General features: G+C 51.6%; 1 protein-coding gene across 3 annotated transcripts in view; it reads left to right on the forward strand.

Annotated features, from left to right (window-relative positions):
• NTNG2 (netrin G2) overlaps window positions 1-17,085 on the forward strand; it is a 47,155-nt gene extending 30,070 nt beyond the window's left edge. Inside the window, exons 3-13 of one of the 3 annotated variants that reach the window (XM_059828821.1) lie at window positions 1,811-1,983; window positions 3,771-3,797; window positions 5,745-5,843; window positions 8,613-8,681; window positions 10,692-10,766; window positions 11,945-11,995; window positions 13,347-13,412; window positions 13,932-14,006; window positions 15,689-15,856; window positions 16,304-16,438; window positions 16,804-17,085. In XM_059828821.1, the coding sequence (XP_059684804.1) occupies window positions 1,811-1,983; window positions 3,771-3,797; window positions 5,745-5,843; window positions 8,613-8,681; window positions 10,692-10,766; window positions 11,945-11,995; window positions 13,347-13,412; window positions 13,932-14,006; window positions 15,689-15,856; window positions 16,304-16,438; window positions 16,804-17,027 (1,162 nt within the window). In that variant the 3' untranslated portion in view covers window positions 17,028-17,085. Of the gene's footprint in view, window positions 1-1,810; window positions 1,984-3,770; window positions 3,798-5,744; window positions 5,844-8,612; window positions 8,682-10,691; window positions 10,767-11,920; window positions 11,996-13,346; window positions 13,413-13,931; window positions 14,007-15,688; window positions 15,857-16,303; window positions 16,439-16,803 lie in introns of all 3 variants that reach the window. The other 2 variants (XM_059828822.1, XM_059828823.1) reach the window with 2 other exon arrangements.
• The last annotated feature ends 5,793 nt before the right edge of the window (window positions 17,086-22,878 follow it).

Consider the following 22,878-nt stretch of genomic DNA (forward strand, 5'->3'; position numbering starts at 1 on the left):
ATAATTCAGAGTCAGGCTCCACAGCACCCCAGGGCTGGGCATCACCTTTGCCAAAGGGCTGGAACAGCTCAGCCGAAATCCTTCCTCACCAGAGGCAGAGGGGACATGGAGTGGCTGAAATACAGCGTCCCTCGTGTGTAGGTACCGGCCAAAGCCACTTCCTTCCCCCAGACACTTGGATTCACGGCTTGCTCCCAGAACACCGACGCTTGGAGGCTGTTAGTGCTTTCAGCCGTGACGCGGCGTCTCCAGCTCTCGCTAACAGAGAGATTCAAGTGGAGCATGCTGAGTGTGTCTGCCTCTGCTCCATGGACCACATTTTCTTCCTCCCTGTTAGAGACGGCAATATTCCCTCCTCTGCTTGGTCAGAGACAGGGCAGGGTTGTAAGACGGGGGAGAGGGACCGTTCATCCAGCTTATGCTTAGCCTCTGAGCAGGGTTTGCTAGAATTAAGGACAGAGAGGGGAGGAGGGGGGGGGGGAAAAAATCATACATGAGGTCAGCTTATCCAGCCATGCACGAGGAGGCGCGCAGCAAAGGCAGCCTCACCGGGTCAGGCAGGAGGCTGGGGAGCATCTCGGGGGGCTCCAAGGGAGAGGGGGAGAGGCACCAGGAGCTGGCAGGCATGCATGGCTCCAGCAGGCAGGAGGGACCTGGCTTGTGGCTCCCAGCCTAATCCAGGTTTATCCCAACAGTGATAGAGCATGAGAAGAAGCGGGCCATGGTTCCTCTCTCTTCTCTGCAAGCAGTTAATTCCCCTCAGCTTTGCATCTCTTGACCAATTAGCCCAGTAAAACAAAGCACTGCCCAGTCAGACCTCTCTACCTGTTCACATAAGGCACAGAATTACTGTTTTCTAATGGTTCTGCTTCTGAGGATGTAAATTATTGCACGAAGCAGTGAAAAACCAGCGGGCTGTGCTAGGGATCCACTCTCTGCAATGAAATGAGAGGTTTTGGTCCCCAAAGTCTCCCTCTGATGGCCTCTGCTTGGGCCCGGGAGTCAGTAGAACGATGTGTGAGTTATGGGCTCAGCCTCTGTGCTCTGCGCAAGTCACCTCCGGAGTCTGAGCAACAGGAATTATTGTACACGGAGATAATTATTCCCTGCATACTGCACTACAGCTCATTAAAAGTTTGTTAATGTTTGTAAATTGCTGAACAGTGTTTTTCGTTGTTGCTTTCTCTGATGAGGTGGGGACTAAAAGGCAGATTCTGATGGTGACTTGTTCTCTGTGTTATTTTGGTAACAGCAGGCTGGGGCTGTGCTGCACGTAGGGAAAAGGGCTTGTATTGTGCAACTTCATACCACGGGAGAAAATGCTCTTGACTTCAGCACACTGCACAGGGGTCAAGGGACTGCGTCCCACCAGTGTTAGCCACGCTCCTCTATCGAAAGCCCGAGGCCATCCTCTCTGCCTCCAAGTAAAAGCCTCCATCTGAGCTAATCACCCAGATTTCTGTAACAGCCTGAAATGTGTGTGACTTTTTCCTGGAGTGTCAGCTGGAGATGTTGACTTACCATTAAATGGTCTGTGCTACCACAGTCGGATGGTGGGAGTAAAGCATCTCTCATCTTGGAATAGAGACTGCAGATCCACCTTGGGCGAGGAAGTGGACATCGTAACCCCAGCACCAGATACCCGGGGAAAACAGCTGAGTTCAGTGAAAAAGTCCTGCAGAAGGAACAGGAAAGGGGTAACCAGCCCAGCTTCACCACTACATTTTCATGCACACGGACAGGACTATGCCAGGGGCAAGGAGGAGTAGCAGTAATACCTGACAGCTCTTCTCCTGTCTTCCCCTTCCAGGTGTAAATGCAACCTCCATGCCAACCTGTGCACCTTCAAAGAGGGCAGCCTTCAGTGCGAGTGCGAGCACAACACCACGGGGCAGGACTGCGGCAAGTGCAAGAAGAACTTTCGCTCCAGGTCTTGGCGAGCAGGATCCTACCTGCCTCTCCCCAACGGGTCCCCCAATGCGTGTAAGTAACCTGCAGCGAGCCAGCCCTGGCCGCACTCCCACCTTGGGCTGCACAACGCCCACAGGTGGGAGTGCATTCTCATCCTGTCCTGCTCCATCTCGAATCGGTGCAGGATGCTCAGCTTTTTCGAAAGGGATGAGGTACTTACCCGTGTCTTGGTACACAGAGAAATGGGAGAGGATCCGGATGGATGCAGAGGTGATTTGTTGGCTACTGGTAGATGAGTGATGAGTCCAAATGATGGTCGAGAATAGGAAGGATGACCTTGGGCCAAGATATAGATACATGGCTTTCTGGCAATGCAAATTACTGTCCTTTGAAGAAGACATTAGCCACAGTAGAGCACTGGCTGTCAAGTAGTCCCTGGGCTCCGTGCTGGCACTGCTCAGCTGCGGGAGTGCAGGTTGCTTTCTGGATCCCGTTCTGTGGATGTCGGTATTTCAGGCAAGCGCTGCGAGCTGCGGTCCCTTCGTACAGCTCCAGTCTCATCCAATTGCCTGCTGGAGCAAGGCGTTGACAGAAGCAAAGGCACGCAGGCGAGATGAAGGATGCATACCCACCATCATTCAAGCAGGGGAATTGGGGCAGGAAACATCACAGATGGGCCGGTTTCTCCTGGGTTTCTGTCCAGTCCACATTTGCAGACTTGTTTAAATGTCATGGAGCCACAGTAGCCACTCCAGCCTTTCAAGCAGCAGCTTTGAGCATTACCAAAAAGAATATTTTCCCACCCTCCTCCCAAATTTTTTGAAAGATTTATGTGCTTTAAGATGATCAAAGCTGAAATTCAGGCTCCGAAGGCCGTGATGGGAATGCTTCGTGTGTGCCAGGGCTGGTAGACAAGCAGGTTCTTTGAAAGGGAACGAGCTTGTCAGCTCCCACCAAGCGGCTGCATTGCTTCAAAGGAGCCTGGGAGAGTTTCTGGTGTTGACAGGCACAGACATGCTGTTCTCTCTCTTTCCCTCCCCTCCGTTCCTTGTGTCTCTTCCCATTTCTCTTTCTCCTCTGCTCTTTCTTCTCCCATTCATCTCTCTTCCCATCTGTCACTCAGTCTTCTTCCTCCCTCCGACCCCAACTCTCTCTCTGTTGCTTCCTCCTCTCCCACAACATCATCCCCTTCCTCTGCAACAGAGGCATTTCTCTGAAGTCCTCTCCTCTTGGTGGTCCTGCCTCTTCCGTCAGTGGTCCTGGGCTTTATGTTCATGTAAAGCTGAGACTTTCAATGATTCATCCGCTTGTTACAGTAGAGAGGACTGTGGCCATTAGTCTTGTGGGTGCTGAAAACCAGAAGCTGGTCCTTGGATGGCCTTCAGCTGGCACGTTTGAAGCCGGTGGCTTTGCAGCGTCCTGTAGAGCAAGTGCTGCAGTGGGAAGGGTGTTCAACCCTTCTCGCTCACGGAGAACTGGCCTAGGTGCAACAACTTGGTTCAGACCCTACAGTTTGTACTTAGCAGAGTGAACCTCAGAAGATGTGCTTGTCCTTTGCTGGGCTTTAATGGTAGGTCAAGGGAATGGTTAACAGAAAAACCCATCAGCGAGGACCAAGCTGGTTTTTCTTCCCCAGGTGAAAGGCTTGAGACACCAAGACCCCAGACAGGTCTGGTTGCCTCTGTGGTTTGACAAAAGCAGCTTTTAAGATGTTGCAGCAAACTGATATGCCTATGAGCAAGACCCCGGCTAATTAATTGCTGTTCGGTCCCGCGTCGTGTATCTGTTTGATCTTCTGCTGGTATCAGAGCCGACGGCGCCCTGCTTCCAGTGACCGGGCTTCTTCTTGTTTTTTCCAGGTGCAGCTGCAGGCTCAGCCTTTGGCAGTAAGTAAAAACATAACTGAAATGCTGGCATTTAACACCCCGGTGCATGGTCCTTGCGGATGTCACTAGGAAAAAAAAAAATGGTTATTTTCTGTCCATTATCATTTTCCAGCCAATAAGTCTTCCCTAATTGTGCCTCATTTTCTGTCCTGTCAAAGAGTCTTATATTTTCTTCCTTTGACTTCAGTAGCTTCATTTTGCCTCTTCCTCTGGCATGGTTTCCCCCCCATGAGGTTCGTTAGAATGGCAGCTGGAAAGGAAATAAAAAAAGACTCTTCAAAACCACCAGTGCTCACTGTGAACTTTTCCCCCCAGTACTGCAGAATTCCGCTCTGAGAAGGAGCTGGGTTTGAATTATTTGGCATAGCATCCAGTCTGGGTCACCTTGGGCTGTCGATAAAAAACATATATAGAGTTTGTGTACACCTATATGTACATGTGCGTGTATACGAACGTATGTCTATGAAGTATCGGCAGCAAAGTCGGTAGAGCTCAGCGGGGATTTCTATTGAAAGATTGATGGTATGATAGGACTCCTTATTTAACAAAGCTGAAGGTAGTTTGTTATCAAAGAGCCTTGAGTTTTGGGGAAACAGAAGCCTGGGTTTGAATTTTGTGGCTCGGAATTACCCTCCAGAAGAAACAAATCAGAAAGCTGAATGAATAATGAATTCTTTGGATTGCAGGCAAGTGGAAAGAATTGGAGGAGAGAGAGTTTCAGAGAAATGCAAATGCAATTAAGAAAAATGCACCTAATTGAAAAGTAGAGAACAGTTTTTCTGGGTACATGAACCGTATTTAGATTTTAAGCAGTTAAATTTAAATGGTTAAAAATTTCAAATAAAAATTAAAAGTCTCCCTTAAGTAATTTAGGATTAAAAAAATTTAAATGTTCTAACAGTCCAAAATATTCTTTGCTTTTCTGGTCAAAATAATTTTGCTAACTCTTTTTTTCCCCCTTAACAGAGCTTGGCATCCTCAGTGCTACCTTTGTTTCACTGGGAAATGTTTCCCATTACGTTTTTCTGCTAGGGAGAAGCTGGGGGGGTGCTGGGAGCAATGCGCAGGAGGTGGACGGGAGGGATTTGTGTCCAAGGCCAGTTAAGGCGAGATTATTTAGCCTGCATAGGAGACTAGAAGTGACCTAAATTAAGTATTTAAACTAGCTCAGGGCTATTATGAAATTAAGCATGATAATCTGCACGAAGCAGTGGGACAAACAAGGACAGGAAGGCAGCAGGTGTAAGTTAAGTAGGAATTTGTGTTCCCAGTGTTGTTTTAGTCCGGGCTGTTGGGATGAGCGCGGTGGGGTGGACACCACACCTGGGATCGCTCCTGCGCAGCTCTACGGGGGCTTGCTGACGTTAAGCCATCGATTAATTTGCCCTGCTGAATGAAGGGTGCCAGTGGAAATTAATACATGCCAATGGTACGGGTTGGTTCTGATGGTGCGGCGTAGTTCGCTGCCTGTGGGGTGGCAGAAGGGGCTGGTGCTGTTTACGGAGCCGGCGTAGGCAGGGCTCGGCCAGCTGGCACGTAGAGCTCAGGCAGTGGAAGCACACCTCCCGGCAGGGCGGGCTGGGGGCTCCTCTGCACCTCCCGCCCGCTCTTCACCCCATCTCTGCCCAAGCATGTCTTCGTTGCCCCTTTTCAGCTTAATTGGCAATTAGTTTATGATAGAGCTGTAAGTATTTAAGCCAATATCTGCACCAACAGAGTAAGCTGATACAGCCACCGCCGCCAGCCCCTGCACGCACACACGCTTGCTGCATCCAGCGTCATCAAGCCACCATCGCCTTAATCCTCCCAGTGCCCCAGTTGTAACCGCGCTAAGAAATCGGTCACCAGTTCAGCCCCAGCAGCAGCAGCCTCGCAGGCGTGCGGGCTGGGAAGGAAACCCTCCGTCCCCCCAGTAAGTGCCTCCCACCTCTTCTCTTTGCTTGCTAGCGTATGAGCGACCGCAGCGGGTTACCACTGCAAAAACTACCACCGCAAAAACGACCACCACAACCACCACCTCCCTACCTGCCACCACCACCCAGCCAGGTGGGTGCCATGCTCCCCACCTCGCTTGGAGGGCCAGGACTCCACCGCCGGGCTCCTCTTTTCGGCTGCTTCCCATCCTGGCTCCTCCGGTGGCGGTGGGGAATGCATGGGGCTGCCGTGTCGGTGGCCCTGGTTATCTGCTCTGTAGGATGATAAAGGGCATGGATAAAAATCACGCTGACTCGGTTCACGTCCCCCAGCCTCTGGGCAGTCCTGGTTTGCTGTTCTCGCTATTCAGTCCAGGGACACTTTGAGGTGTGTAACACAGGCTGGGAGCAAGCGCTATGGTCCCTATAAGCAGGGAGCCAGCCACAACAGGTCCACCTCAAAGCCAAGAAACAACCATGCCATGGGTTGATATCCCCCCTCACCAGCTGATCTCACTCTGCTGTTGCTCTGTTATCATCAGGGCAGCAAGAAGTGAAGCCAGGACCGGAGGCAAGGAAAGCAACGCTTTTCCCTTTTTTCATTCAATTTTGGGTTTTTAAAACAAAAGGTTTTAAAAATCCATCTCTCCTAGAGCCCCTTGGCAACGTTGTCCTGCACAGGGCAGGCACGGCTGCAAGAGATGCTCTCTTACAGCTCCCGTCACATCCAGAGCAGGAAAGCAATGAAGGCTTTACTGTCCCACCATAAAATTAAACCACATACCCAGTCTTGCCTGGCTGGAAGGAGAAGAGACTTGCACCCCATCCTGCTCTATCCCTGACCTCTGATACCAGGGCAGGCGGGAGAGTTGCCCCCGGTGAACTTGCTGGGTGCTGCTCCCAGAGCGCGATGGGGAAGGCTGGGTGCTGCTCTGCCCCACCAGCCGCTTGCTCAGACGGGGAAGCTCCCCCACAAGGGAAGCTGCCGGAGAGGGCTGCTGCCACCTCCTACGACTCGCCGGCAGACTTAGAGCAGCCCAGAGGCTTTGCTAAGCCGTGCCAGGGACGGGCCGTCTGGTTAAGGGACAAGCTGGCTCTGTCCTTGCTGGCTCTGCCCTTGCCAGCTGTCCCAAGCCTGTACCGAGTCCCTGTGGCCGGACTCAAGGATGTAACGCAGGCTGGCTGCATGTTCAAGGGCAGTTTTCCTAGGGCAGAGCCACACTCTACATTTCCCAAGCGGCCGCTGTACAAGCAGCAAGAGAACGTGTGGGGCTGGAGCTCACACACGGACCAGAAACACCCTTTCCTAATTTCTAAAATCACCCCGTGGAGGAAAACTTTTGTCCTTTTTCCAGGGGTTCCTCCTTCCCCCGCCCTGTGAACAAGGAGACAGCGTTTTCACTTTCCTGTTGGAAATGAGCAGATAAAACTTAACAGCAGGACTTTTTTTTAAGCTTCTCATGGGGGAATTAGACACGCATTCCTCCCCTTGCCATGCTTTCTGGGGCCTGATATTTCCCAGGAGGACGTTTTACACCCACAGTATGTTAGTAACAGTCTGTCTGGGGGAGCTGCCAGAAGCCAGTCAAAGGGATGAGGAAACTTGATTGCATGTTTATGCAAATATAGATATATTCATGGAAGTACCCTGCTTGAGTAGCTAATCAGGAAGCCGAGGGTTTAACTCCAACTTCCATGGATTTGGAGTGACCCTGGGCAAAAGAGTGCAAGTCTCTTGCTTGTTAAGAAGGGCTCCTCACCCAGGTCCATGTTGTACACGTGCGGGAGGAGGTTCATCCACCACCCCTGCCCCGAACTCACACCATCGCCACGGCCCCAGCAGTGACAGGGGATCACGTCTGCATCTACTCCACACTCTTGGGGTGGTTTGATTTTTATCCATGCTCACCTGTAGTAACATTTTAGGTCTATGTTTTGCAAGTGCTGTGTACGTGTGAGTGGTGCGTTTAGTGTCTCTCTTGTGTATGATTTGCAGTGCTCTGCCTCGCTTGTGTCGTACATCTGGGGCGGGCAGGACGGTATCTGTGTGGGGTTGGGGGGCGGTGGGGGTAGCGTCTCCTGCCAAACTGCTCTGAGGGACCTGGGAGACGTCACGCACCTCGGGGTTTATTCCTTCCTCAAAACCTGCTTCCTGGGCAGAGAAAAAGCTTTCCTAGTGCTTTCATTAACTGATGGCAAGGGACAAAATAAACAAATATATCACAGTCCAGCCATCACTTGTCTGGCTTGATAGGGGCAGGGCTGAGCTCTGAGCTCCTCGCCTCCATCTAGATCCCCCATCCATGTTTCTGCAGAGGCAGGTCTCACCCCAGAATGGTGTGCCTGGGGATGGAGACAGTCCCTGGAGGGGCTGCTCCAAATAAGAAGGTACTCAGGGCCACCCAGCACCTCAGGGACCTGTTCTCTCACCTGGGCAGCATGCTGGGCTTGATGCCACAGGTCCGTTGTGTGCCTTTGACCAGCAATGGGGAATCAAGCCTAATTCTGATCAGCTCTTGACCAGAGACCTGCCTCCCCCTCCGGTCCTGCAAAACGTAAAGTACTTCTTTAAATACCATGACATCCCCAAGGGGCTGTGAATCTAACTCGCCTGGACCTCAGGGGACACACCTTGTTAAAGAGAGAACCCTTCGAGCTCCTGGTTAAGACGCCCATTTGCAGGAGATGCAATAACTTGGAGTCCCAAAATCAGATACTCTGCCATTACCTCCCTTCTGAATTTTAGAAGCATTAAATGAATCTCTCCTTGCTTCAAAGCTAGCGCAGCCAGCCAGCCATTTAGAAAAAGGTCCTGTTAGAGCCCTGCCCCATCCCTGTGCTGTTCCACATTCTAATTTACACACTGACTTTTGCCCTCTGAATTTCTGCTTCCCACCATAAGCAAGCATCATCAGACCAGCCTCTGAGCTCGCTGCCTCTGTGCCCGTGAGAGAGAGACAGAAAAAACCAGGTATTTAAAGCCAGACCGACGTGTTTTTCCCTTCTCCTTCGTGCCTCCGCACACTAGTGGGTAGTGGCAAGGCAGAAAGCAACGTAGCACGTAGGCTAGAGGAGTAGATTAGATTTGAGTTGTCTCTGGGTTGCATGGATCTGCTAGACATCTGCTTCTTTTGGCTGCTCATGGTGTTTTCTGTGGTCAAGGTGGAGCTGTGGTCATGTTCGTAGGATGCTTTTGTGCCCGGTTGCCTGTTGTGTGGTGAGAGGGGGGAGAAGAATGAGTTTATGGGCACGGTCTGTGGTCTGAAGGCAGTCAAGGCTGCCAAAATGGGTAGAAGGAAGGGAAATTGCAGAGTTACCCTAAGGAGGATGAATTAAGTGCTATTCTCATTTGCCTTCTGCAGTTCTGTTATTTCGAAACCTTCCTTGAAGCCTGTCACATTCTTCCTTGCCATTTGTTACATTTTTCCCACGTTCAAAATAAGCAAAAAAAGCTTTTTTTTTTTCTCTGCTTCCATATCCCCCCCTCCTCCCCCAGGTTTGTAGCAGTTTCAGCAGTGCCAGTTCACCTCTGGGAAAAACAAACCCAACCTGCACCCTGGTTAAGAGCTCCAGCAGAAAGCGAGCACCAAAAGCCTGGCTTTGTGTAGGTCCTGCAGAAACAGGAGCCCATGTTTATCTTTTGAGAAGGACTTTTTCAGGGTCCTTCCCCACTACTCCAGTGCTGCTTCCCACCATGGTTTTTGCTATTAAGCGTGAATTCTTGGTTCAATTTATTCTACCTCCCCAGGAACTCACCAAGACCAGCGATTTTCATCATGATACAAGAGATAAGAGCTGCCCCGTGTTTCCCATTTGTATGAACTGGATCGGGGGGGTGAAACGTGTCTCTCCCCCTCCCGAAATGTAAAGCTGTCCATTAACATCCCAGAGCTACAAGGGAAAGGCTCTCAGGATAATGAGCATTAATAATTTTCCTGGCTCTGTAAATGTGATCGAGTGGAGGTGTATGTGAATGACTAAAAAGCAAAATGCCTTCAGGGCTGTTTTTTATTGTGACTCTAATTAAACCCTTGCCAATTTGCACAGGGCTTTTTTCATATTCTCTTTAACACCATATTAATATCAATTGGTTTCCACTTTCCAGCTGAAAAGGACAATGTCTATCACCTTCTTTTAGAGCTTGTCATTAAAAAAATAATAATCTTTTTTTCTTTTTTATTCTGCATTGTTTATCATCCCCTTGACGAGGCTGGGAAATCACATTTCTCTCCTACTCGGGTTTGTCCTTTGAAACTTGGCAAGGATTGAGATTTTTTTTTTTTTCCTCCTCCTCCTTATGTTACCCAACTGGAGCTTGAAATTAATAATATGGCTTTTAAAATTTTATTCCTTGGTTTGTTTTCTAGCAAACCTGAAGATTGTTACCAATATTGAGGAGACGGGGAGGGGTATGGAGCCAGTGGGGGTGAGGGTTTGCAGGGAAATCAAACAAGTGATCTATAAATTTCTTGCTGGTTTAATTTCTCTGCAGTGGCTTGCAAATTCTTTAATTGGTATTTCTGAGGGATGAGCAGAGCCTGAAGGAGGGCCTAGAAGTTTGGATTAGAAACCAGGACTTCGTGCCTCCATCCTAAGACACCTATGCTATTCCTCGGTTCCATTATTTCAAAGCAGAGAGGTGCAGATCGGTCGCTGAGGTCCTTATGCAAACACACGAGCAAAAGCCCGTGCATTCAGCTGGGCTGAGAACGGGCAGCTCAGCACACCGCTGCCCTGCTGCCCTTTGCATCGCAAGGGCTGCCTGGCCCCCCCCAGTGCCCGAGGACGCACCAGCTGCCCAATGCCAGCAGCAGCGCTTGCATGGAGCAGGCAAGGCATGAAAACCCGCGTGGCACAGGGTCGGGTTGGTTTTGCCCTCCAAAGCTCTGGCCCTCCATCAGAGCGCCGCAGAGCTCCTCGCTGGTTGCCAGCTCCCCCCAGCACAGCCGGTAACACAGCTCTCCCCTTTGACCGCTGCAAGACTACACCGGCTTGTCGGCGGCTGCCCCGCTGCAAGTGGGCTCTCCCCCGGCCAAGGCTGGCCCAGGAGCAGAAGGTAGGAGACGCGTGGCTGGGTCCCGCCAGCGAGTACCAGCTCCCGACGCTCGGCAAATGCTTTAGTTTCTAGTTCTGCATCTCTGTTTTCCATGCATCTCTCTCCTCCTCCCTCCGGGGAAAAAGCTCAGGGTTTGTCTGTGCCCGACACGCAGCTGGGAATCTGGTGAGGCTGGATTGAGCCTCGGGGTTTAGTCGTATACATGAAAGATGAGGATGGTAAGTGGTAGAAGAGATTGTTCGCAGCTTGCTGCTGGGGTGAACGGAGCGGATCATGGAAATCCTGTCATCTCCCGAGACCGGAGTCTGTTTGTAGAGCAGAATAACTTTGTAAATAGATAGGCTTGTGTCGTTTATAGCATAGATGCCTTTTTACGTATTTGCTTGCTTCAGGTCTCCCACGTGACTGCCTAAGGTGAGCTGCTCCTGGTAGGAATCTTGGGAGGCTTCACGCTGGCTGTTGAGGCTGAAGCTTCTCCTCCTCAGGGTTCCCACCAGCACACGCGCTTCAGCAGTTGCCCGTTGGTGCTCAGCTCCCATTTCCCATCCGAGACGCCTATAGCTCGCTCCAGCCGTAGACATTAGCATCCCTTCCAGTGCAGAACATCACAACTGCTGAAGCTGGGCCCAGGACACAACCCAGTGTTTGGAAATACTCAACTGGGTGCCAGAAAGTGCTGAAATTGAGGCTCTTTGGAACTGTTGTGCTTTTGGGCCTGTCTCTGGCCTCACAGAGACAAAACTATATTCAATACAGTAACAAGAGGTAGGCCTACACCATGGGCATCAACGCCAGCTGATGCTGACACTCTGTGCCAAACAAGGGGGGCTTCTGAGTCTTGACAGTGGTCTGCAGATTTAGCTTCTCTCCACGCTTGGGCAATGTAATGACCACAGGCCAACACTCGCCCATCCGGCAGCTCCCACGCCCTGCCCTTAGGAGTACTTCTGTCTCTCTTCACCCTTAAAGCCTCTAATTTCCAGGAGACTTTGTCTCTCATTCCTGCTTCAACTCATCCTCAACCAGATATGGCTCCACAAACCCACCCTAGATACCTGCCTAGAGCTTCCAGTGTCCCTTTGCCACCTTTTTGAGCAAACAAGAGGGGGATCTGTATTAAATCTGATGTTCTCTCTAACTGATGCTACCGTAAGCTGTTCAACGCCCAGCAAACACAGCAGCACTTGGGCCCAGGCCCAGGCCACCAGACCCTCCCAAGAACATTCAAGGTAAGGCCATGCCTGTCCCTGAAGATGGGGCAGGACAGGTTTCTCCCCCATTGCCCATAGGCCAGGGCAACCCACCCATCCTCAGCGTGGCCCACCATCACACGATCTGCTCTCCTACTCAGAGGGTCCAGCTCAGCTCAGTTCTGCTCATCCAGCCCCATGGAGATCTTTTTGGGGCGTATTTAGGGCTAGGATGGCTGCAGGGGTGTCCCTGGGCCCCTGGAGAGCCCATGGGCACCTCAGCTGCTTTGGGAAGGGGTTTCTTGCCATGGGGTGAGGGCCACACACCTTCCCCCTGCCAAGATTAATTGGGTGAGATTAATTGGCCTGATCAGCTGTGCTGGCCCACCAGGGCCAAGCCTCCTTAGCGGATCACCCTCTTCCCAACACCTCATGGAGCCTCCTGACAGTCACAGCCCCCTCCTCATGGGGGATAGGCACAACCGTGAGGGCTTCTCCACAGGGATGTGGCCTCCAGGGCAGCACCCACTGCAGAGCTGTGGGGCTTTGGAGCACCCCAGGGACCCACTGAGCTGCTCCTTCCCCTCTGGGCTGCCACACTTCCCTCATGGGGGGGACAAACGGGCCCTGGTCCCCCCACACTGTGCCAGGCCGCTGCTGAGCGCCCATAAGGAGAGGCCGCCATGTTGCCTGCTCAGCCGTCGTGCCAGGGATGGAGGAGACCGTGGTGGCAGAGCAGGGCCTGGGCACCACGGTGGCCTGTCACAGCCATGGAGGCTGGAGAGGCCACGTTGGTGGAAGAGGCTCTGCACATCGTGCCAGCCCACTGTGGGACCAGGGGAAGCCATGGAGACCTGCAGAGGCCCCAACACTACAGCAGCCTCACAGAGGGCGTGAGAGGCAGGAGTGGGCCAGCTCTGACCATGGCTGAGCCCTGGGAGTGGGGAGCATGGCCACATCCTGCCATCGCTGTGGGGATGTGACCAGCACCGCTGGGATGGTGCTGGCAATGCCCACCCAGTGCCTCCCTGAGCACCACAGTGCTGTGCCAGAGCTTGCACGCCAGAAAAACTGGTGGGACCTGTTCCTAAACACCCTGGGGGCTCTCAGCACTGCTCAACCTTGCCCCTTACTGGGTTTACCAAAGCACAAACCCCCCCAAGCACTAAACGCCATCAGCTCGATTTGGAAGCAACAGCCTTTACCCCCAGCGCCCCAGTCATTCTGTGTGGGACGGGGGTCCGGCTGGCAGCACAGCCCCGAGGGAGCACCGTGCCAGCCAGGGCAGCCCCTCACCCTGAGGGGTTATCCCAGCCCAACCGTGCTGGGCTGGCCCTGGGAGCCTTCTCCCCACCACAGCACTCAGATATGTTTTTATCATCTGGCATAGCGGCTCCGAAGAGAAAAGCAGGGCGCACAGCACACTCTGCAGGCAAGAGGCACGGAAAGAAGCCAGGTACGTGCTGGTGGGACGAGCCGGGCTGGAGCAGCACATGCTCTGCAGGACCCTGTAGCAAGCCCTGCCAGATACCACCTCCATAGCGTTTGTCCTCCCAGCTGCACTCCCAGCAGCTTTTTGGGTGCCAGTTGGTGTGACCTCTGTCAAACTGAAGCCATGGCCAGTAGACTTTTTTTTTTAAGCTCTTTAGACTTGTAGATCCTTATCCTGAACAACCCAATTTGTGCCACCAAATGTGCACAAGCGGATGTGTGAGTAGCTCCTCTGCCTCGGCCCCTGGCTCTGCACATTGCACTAGCGCAGTGCATTGAGTTTTTCAACACCAAACTTTGAGGAGGGGAGAAGAAGAGGAGAAATTTAGCAGCTACCAGCTGTCTGGTGCAGGAATAGATGCCAGCGCTGCCAGAGCAGCGTTCTTGGCTCGGCATTGTTCTCGTAGCAGAGCTGCTTGCAGTAGGGTAGGATGCGGAGCGGTGCTAAGCGGTGAGAAAAAGCATGTCTCTGATTTTTCTTAAGCATCCTCAAAGAGCTCAAAACTCATCCGGCTCAAACCAGACTCTGGCCCAGTGGCTCCTGTTGAAACATATAAAGGTAAGAGGAGGGAGCGCGGTGCTCCAGGGCTCCTAGTCTTTGCCCAGGTGATGTGTCCAGCAGCCTTCGACATGGAGAAGATGGGGAGGGTTTGCCTATCTGAGTCATGGTTAGCTGTATGTTTCCCTAGGGTGAAACAACGCTTGGGAATTGCAGCGGTCAGAAGTATTTCAGCTAAAATTCTTTGGGTATTGGTCAAACAGGCAGAAGTTGTTTCAAAGATGGTGAAGATTACAAAGGACTCTCAGCTCCTCCTCAGGCAGCTGTGAACCATGGGGAAACCTCTGCCCTGCTCCATCTTCCCTGGTCATCATTTCATTGAGACAAATCTCCTCCTCCAGTCACATGTGCATGCCAACCCACACCCTTCCCGCCCATCCCTCTGCCACCCTTGAATGTTTAATGCTGGAGCTTGGAACAGAACCCCAGCTTCGAGCTTCCCTCCTTCTCTCTGAAGGCTGGGGAAGCTCAGACCTGGCTGACTCTGTCTCTCCTCATGTTATCCCCTGCCCGTGCTGGCTGGGACACCTCCTGACCAGGACAGCTGGCCCACAAGGCAACTAGGGTACCTCCTCTTCTCCTGCGTTATACTTCTAAACTGCCAGAAAGATCCAACATCCTGAATCTAACATGACAAGGCAGTCACCGTCCCGTCGTGGTAATAAAAAGCAGACACAAGAAGCAAGTAATCAGATTCCTCTGGCTACAAATTAAACCTAGCTGGTTGTTTTCCAACACTGCCCACAGCTGAGAGAGGTCAGCCCTGGGGACAGGAGCAGTGCTCAGGCAAGCGATGGTGGCATCTCCCACCCCACCAGCAGCCTTTGCGGGCATCCCTGTGCTGTGCCAGGCAGCCCTGCTTCAAACCCTCACGCACTTGTCCACCAACTTTTGAAGGGCCCCACACAAGCCACGCTTCCTTGCACACACTCATTTTGAGCATTTAACCTGAGAGTCTCCATACTTCACACCCCGCGTTGGTTTGGGAGGTACAATAGCAAGGGGGTTGATGAGGAGGGACACTGAGAGGAAGAAGCCAGAGAGACAGCAAGATTTTACCTGGGCACACAGCAGCTTCAGCTCCACTTCAGCCTTATCCAGGTCCTTCCCATCGCTGGCGGCAGCAAGCGCTGCTGCACTCTCCACCAGCCCCGTCCCGTGGGCCAGTCCCCTCCTTGGCACAGCAAGGCAGAGCGCAGCCTTCGGCAGAGCCTTCGCTGGGGCTCTGCACCCCAGCACAGCCCCCTTGCAGTCCTGCAGCACCCCCAGAGCCAAACCCAGGCACCAACCTGGGCTCTGCTCATTAACAAGGCAGCTCTTTAATTAACACCTGACTCCCCTCCCCAGCCCGCTGCCTGCTCCCATGATTATGCATTTCCTTAAAGAGACCATGTCCTGGGGCAGCCGGGGGCTGGCTCCCGCCTGTCCTCACCCCAAGGGGACAGAGGCCCCCGGACCCCGCTCTGCTCTCTGAGCAATGACTTCCAGTCCGATCCCCCCATGGCAGTGAAGAGCGGCAGCCGCTGTGCGCACTCATCCTCCCCAGCCCACCCCAGCCCCACGTTGGCAGTGGCCACGGCTTTTCAGCGGAGCAGGAGCCTCCTCCAAAGCCTCGTGGCTCCTCTCCTCTGCCCAGTGCGAGGGAAGATGCTCCTGGCACAGCTCTCTCCTCCTCTCCACAGACTGCGAGTGCTACGGCCACTCCAACCGCTGCAGCTACATTGACTTTCTGAACGTGGTGACCTGTGTGAGCTGCAAGCACAACACGAGGGGCCAGCACTGCCAGCACTGCCGCCTGGGCTTCTACCGCAACAGCTCGGCGGAGCTGGATGATGAGAATGTATGCATAGGTGAGTGCTCCGGCAGCATCAGGCTGTGGCACCGGGACATGGGGTGGCTCATGTGGGACCTCGCTCTATGGGGTGGGCTTCAGTTCAGCCCCTCTCTGGAGGGTAGGGTGTCCACCTGCATGCTCCCCAAGGACAGCAGCCGTTATGGTCTCTGCAGCCCACCAAGGCTTATCTTCCCTGAAAACAAAGCCCAAATAATATCTTTCCAACTCGATTCACATTGTTCTACCAGGAGCTGCTCAGCTCCAAAGGGTGGTCTTTGCACCCATGGCTGTTTGCACTGTTGGAGCCTCTCATGCATCCATGCCTTCCCAGCCTCTTGGTCTCTAAGGTCCCTACCGAGACATGCAGCCAGGCTTTTCCAAAGGCCCGAAAACCTCCTTCAGGGCATTAGCGGGCACAAAGGCCCCAGGCAGGACAGGCACTAACAGCCCTGTCTTTGGCCAGAATGTAACTGCAACCAGATCGGCTCCATGCACGACCGCTGCAACGAGACCGGCTACTGTGAATGCAAAGAAGGCGCCACGGGGCCCAAGTGCGACGACTGCCTGCCCAACTATTACTGGAGACAGGGCTGCTTCCGTGAGTACCCCGGCAGCATCATGTCCTCCTGAGCCAGAGGGACAGAGGGAGGTGTGAGATGGGCCCAAACAAGAGGGGGATCTTCAGCACCACCTGCTCAGGTGTCCTGTGATGCTCAGGGTGTAGGGTGAGCAGACACCAGCCATTCCTCCCAAATCCAAAATGACTTGATAGCTTTGCCCCTGGAGTTTGCAGCCCCCACTGTGTTCCTCTGGCCTTGAAACTGCTCTAGCACTATGAGGTTTGGATAGTGTAACCCCGAGGAGCTAGAGAAGAAAGCCAAAATCTTCTAGTTTCTGCTGCAGTCAAGGGGTTTAACATACCCCAGACTAACACCGTGTCCTTCCCTCCCTCCCACCTCGTAGCCAATGTCTGCGATGACGAGCTCCTGCTCTGCCAGAACGGCGGCACCTGCTACCAGAACCAGCGCTGCATCTGCCCCGTGGGCTTCAAGGGGGTTCTGTGCCAGCAATCCAGGTGCGAAGCCGACAAAAAGGACTGTGATGGTGCCCCCAGCGCACACAGCAGCCTCGGCACCATCCTCCTTGGGGTGCTCGCCCTCCAGCTGCGCGGCTGGGTGGACCTCTGAAGCCGCAGAGGAGGGAGCCCAGCCCAGGCACATCACCCGAGGGACCTGGGGAGACTGAGGTAAGGGGTGGCTCTCCCCACCGTCTCCTCCGCCTTCCTTCACGCTAGGACTTGCACAACGTCTTCTGGTCCACTTTCCAAGCAGAGAGGTATGCAGAAAACCAGGGGCTGACTCCCGCCCACGAACCCATCCCGGCAGCAGCCGGGGTGGCCACAGCGCAGAGCTGCTGCCCAGCAGCGGTGCGGGGACTGCACCAGCCTATGCCGGGGCCGCGGTCCCGCAGCCCGGCGGGGACACGGGGCCCGTCCTTCCCTCTGCGCAGCGACTCTCCTTCCCTGCTCCGCACAGGGCGACCTGGGGCCAGGGCCACTGGGGCCCTGGTGAAATAGTGCCGCGATCCAAGGGATATTTTTTTTATTATTACTTTATTTACTTTGGTATAGGCTGGGGTGTTCTTTTTATTTTCCCTCTTCGTAGTGTCCTCTTTTGAAAGAGCCTGTCATGACATCTCCAGAGCCCCGTAACACAACAGGCAGGGGAAGGGGAGGGAGGGAAGGGGGGACTCTGGTCCATCCTTGCTGCATAGTCCCACGTCCCACCATCGGCCTGGCCTGGCCACGCACATACTGTTGCCTACAACTCTAGTTGCTGCATTGATTTTGTATTCTCATTGCTGGGTTTTGGTTTATTGCACTTACAGAGAACGCAGGGGCCATTAGGCATATGGTACATGAGGAGTGCAGTGTCTTATCCACACATGTCCGTATAGTGTACGGTTCAAATACTTTTTTTGGTAGAGACTTATTTTTGTTTGGATTAAATGTTATAAAAGAACCACAACTTAAAGGGACATTTTGTCATGAGCATTTGATTCTGGTGTATCCTCCTCCAGTAAAGCAACTATCAACTGCTGCTTGATCACCACGTTTTCCTTTCTGTGTGCACAGTTAATTACAGGTAAAGAGTTATTTTTTTATTCATAATGTCCTCTTGTGTTTTCTGAGTCACTACCAAGGTGTACCACATGGTGAGGGAGAGGGGAGGGAGAGAGAGGTTGTCTCATCACTGAGCGCTCTTAATTATTTCTCCTAATTACTTTGCTGAACCTAGGTTAGACTACTAACTGTAGACAATGACAAAGCCTGAGTGATATATTAAGCACTGGTCTTGTGTGGAGAGGCCATTTCCAAATGAGCCTGCGGCAGGAGAAGGCTGGGTAGCCCAGGGATGCTTCTCCAGGGGGACCTCAGCTGTGCAGCCCCATTGCAGCCCCCGCCCAAGCTGATGCCATGATAGACCTTTGCAGAAAAAGCTGTTTATTTTGAATACCTTTAAGCAGTCAGAGCCTGGGACTTCAGTATGGAGCTCACAGGGACTAGATCAACTCATTTAAGGCTTATAAACATGCCTCTATCAGAGGAAGCAGTTGCAGTCAGGCATGTAAACGAAGGCAGGAGAAACCAGAGACAAGAAATGATGTAACTCAATACGACAACGGGAATGTCATGAACACAAGAGCTTTAATTCTGTCATATCTAAAGATTTGCCAAACCAGGAGCTGATTGAGGGGAGGATTAGAAGACCGGAGAGACCCGCCACCTCCATCACATTCGGTTCTGGGCTAGTTCTCTTGACAGAGGAGCAGCCCTCGGTTATCGCCCCAGCTCTACCCAGCCCGCTCGCTCCCTGAGCCAGCCCAGAAGCCCCAGGCAACCCAGTCTTGAGCCTCCACTGCCATTTCCAGGTCTGGTGTCCTTGTCAGAGTGCTACTCCAAGAGCTTCTCTATCAACGTCTGTTCTGTTTCAATGCTCGGTCTCCATGGTCCTGTCCCTACAGCCCATCCTGCTCAGCTGGGGCCTGTGCTGCGAGCAGCCCAAGTTTTAGAAGTGCAAGAGCCTGCACTGTCTTCCAGGCTAACACTGCAAATACTGGGTACACAGCCAGCGTCCCCAAAATGCAGCCACCTCCATGGAGAGAGGGGCAGTGAACTTGTACTTGGAAAAAGGAGGAGAAAACAGGAGCGAAGGTGCAGAACAGATATTGTCACATCAAAGAGCACCACAAATCTGGTGCACATTTTGAGCAGCAGTTAACATCACAGAGGCACCATAAAATAATGAGGGTTAAACTCACCCTGCTGAGATTAGATCTTTGAGGGAGTGGGCTGGCACGAGCATTGCCTGCCTTTCTTTAACGCAGTCGGTTGCTGTCGGGTGGTATTGACACTCACTCTTTCTTTGTACTTTCTGACTGCAATAGATTTTAAATCCTCATAGGTTACTGTTCTTACAAGTAATAGCATAGAAAAGACTGTAACAAGATCAAGATCTCTAATGGCACTTCTGGAAGGTGAAGCAACATTCTCCTTTCCCTGCACTACTGTTTTTCTCTAGAATATTAGATTAAGCAACAGAAAATTTACTACTTCATAAAGTCGTATCCCAGACAAACTCTGCACCCAGCAGATTCCCTGCAAGCGTACACTTTTATTGCGACGCAAGCAGGAACGTGCCCAGCAGCAGCACCAAATTCCCGTAGAAAATAACCTCAGAAGGGCACAACAAAGCTCAGTACAGCCCGGGAATGAGGGCTCCTGAAGGTGATAGACCACTGCACTGGACCTTTTTAGGTTTGGGAGATTTTCTCGTGGTAGATTAGGTGTTGGTCAGTTGGTTTGGGGGTTTTGTTTGTCTGTTTTTAAGACGAAACATCATTGGCTTCCTAACAGCTCCAGAGATGGTAGCACCTCTCCGTGAACCCAGAATACCAGTAATGTTCAGCCCTGGACCTTCTTTAACCAAAGCCCAATGAATACTGCTGTAACTTCAGAAGCAGAAAGTTGTGGTGCTAACCCTCCTGCAGCTATGCCCTAGGTCACCTGAAAAACGTTGGGGAGCAAAACACAAGTCCGCTCTCCACACTACATATATCATTCTTAGGCTCTTCCTAGTCGTGCAGAAGCAAAGCCCTCTGTGAAATGGTAACTGCAAAGGACAAACACGACATGCTTCATCTCGCAGAAGAAATCAAATGGCCTTTAGGCTGAGAGCAAGAGCAGAGCCACACGAGGGGGTTTCAGACTTCCCTCCTGTGGCTCCCGCAGACGGGACAGTCCAGCTCATCTTCGGGCTCAGACACAAGCTAGCCCTGCGTGTTGGAGATCAGGGTGGCACTTTACCCGTCCACTGGTGCTGGAGAACTTGCAATCACGTAACACAAACCACTGCAAGATAGAAAAAAAACCTCTCACACAAAACTTAAACTTGGTAGTTAAGAAAATAATTTAAAGCTTCTGAAAGCTTCAGCACTGAAGATCCATTAACTGCAGACATCTGTTAGCACATAGGTGTCTACACAAAGAGAATAGAGCATTATTGAAATAATACAGAGAGAAACCATCACAGCAAGTACCTGCAGATCCAAAAGTTCATCTTCTTTAAGATAGAAACATTTGTACATCAGTTAATGCTTCCAAATGCGAGAAGTTGTCCAATGAGCTTGATACTTTACTTGTGGAAAGGTTAACCAAAAGGTACTTCTCTTTCCGAGAAAAGCCACTTGCGCTCTTTCAAGAGGTTTTCACATGTATCCTGTCGCCGGTACGCAGTCAGCATTTGATTCATTTGAAAAACATTACACTTCTGTCTGCAAAAAAGTGACCTCTTCAAACAGTACCAGTAGAGCTTTTGATTTTTCTTGTTTACCTCCAATTCTACTCTGATTTTAACTATTTAGAGTACTGACAAATCTAAATAACCAAAAGCAGCAAAAATCTGCCTGATGTGCCAGACCGTTCAGCCGGGCTGAGACCACAGCCCCAGCTGCAGAGGAGTCAACAGCCGGCTGGCTTTATACATTATTTGCTCACTCGCCAGATAAAATGTTAAGCCTTCAGCCCCTGGGAGCTGGAGACAGAAGAAGAGGGGAAAAAATTCCATTGGCACTTACCAGGTATGTTATTTGGTGTTTTTTAAAGATGAGGAAGCAGACATCTCATCTACGAGAGTGATTCGTAAGGAGCCTTGCGGAGGCTGGAGTAGTGAGAGAACCACACTATAGTGGTAATAAAATTAACGGTCTCACCAACCCATTCTGTTCTATAATCGGCTTTCATGAAAAGTCCCACATGTAAATAAAACAAAGTATGAAGGAGGAGCTGAGTGGTCTCGCTCAGAAATAAGAGCAGAGCTGGGTTTTGAAGAGCTTTGTATCGCCATCTTCTCAGCCCTTCTCGCAGGGAGTTGGAAGTTTGGCCACTATCACGCAGAAACCAGCTAAAAATTGCATGCTGATTTGAGATGCAGAGGAGAGCTTCAGACTGTCTTAAAGGCTCCTTTGTCATTTTGATTCTCCAGGTGTCGTAACAAGTTTCACTGCAGCGTGAAACGTGTAAGAAAAGCCTAAAACTACTCATTTTTACCATGTAACTACCTTGTCTCCTGGCCAGCAACAATACTGGGCTCCAAAAGCTCCATCCCAACACCCGCTCTGTGCTATTTCAGGGATTAAGATAAAGGGGAAACTGGTGGGATTTCTTTGTAGCAGAGTTCTTGCTTGATACAACAGTGAAATCGGTGACAAAATTAGACAGCCACAGCAGTGTAGCCTGTCAGGCTATAAACCAAGGTTTTCTACATTTTCACAATATCAAATGTAACATGCACTCAAACCACCATCGTTTTCATTTCTATCACTGTTTGCCGGGGAGTTGGTGGCAAATTAGTCAAGGCCTTAGCAGAGAGGTACATACGGCTGGAAGGTCTCCTGTGTCAGCAATATTCGATGTACAAGGCTGCTTAGCTTACATTTATCTGCACTAAAGAATAAAGCATTGGGCTCCTTTCCAAGCATCTTAAAAAGACAAGAAAGGAGACCTTATATATGACTTGGGAAAGGACCCGCTGTGGCAAGAGACTGTATTGTATCATTAACATTATAAATTCCATTTACAATACAGCAGTCATTTCATCCATCATTTATTCATGCGGACTAGAGAGAGCGTCTTGCATTTTTAGGACTGTGGTTCTGCTTATCCTTGGTATTGCTACAGCTGCTGGGCTCTGAACGAGCAGCCCAGCTCCAGCCGTTGGCTACTTTGGTCTCTCCCTTCTATAGGTGAAAGTAAACACCAGCATCCCACCACACTTCAATAACTGAAAAAAAAAAAAAAAAAAAAAAAAAAAAAGAAGTCTCAACTGTGAAATCACTGGGGTTCCATGTTATTTTTTGTACCTCAGCTGGCACTGGGAATGTTGTTCACCATCAATCAATACAGTTGGGCACTACAACTTCTTTCTTGCTCTGGAAGCACATGCGGCTCATTGCTTCCCTAGCATCAGTACAGCAGGGGTGGGGGCAATTTCCATTTTACAGACTAGCACTAGGAAGGGGCCAGGTGCCTTGCCAGCCTGCACGCCTTGCACAACTCCTTCTCCCAGCTCCTGTGCCTCCATCCATTAGACCCAGCTGCTAATTAGTTACTGCACTTAGCTCATCTGGGAGACAGCACTGCAAAGACTCACTGCCCCACCAGTACTACCAGCACTGGAAGGCTGAGCATAGATAAGGGACTGGGAGGAGAGGCTGACGTTTTCATCCCCCCCGAGCAGTGTGGCACAGCGCTCGTGGCTACCATTCAGAACCCAGAGGCACCACCAGCTCTCAGCATTTCTCAGGCCCATCCGCAACCACACCACACCGAGGAGCAAACACCCTCCCTGCTATGCTTCCCAGAGTGGGTTAATGCTCTGGCAAATGGCTGATTTTCCTCTGGATGGTCAGCAGACATCCAGAGGTACAACTGATAAAGTCACCATTACGTACGCCAGCACTCCATAGCATAGCACGTGT

This window comes from Gavia stellata, chromosome 24 (genome assembly GCF_030936135.1).
Source record: "Gavia stellata isolate bGavSte3 chromosome 24, bGavSte3.hap2, whole genome shotgun sequence".
NCBI classification, from domain to species: domain Eukaryota; kingdom Metazoa; phylum Chordata; class Aves; order Gaviiformes; family Gaviidae; genus Gavia; species Gavia stellata.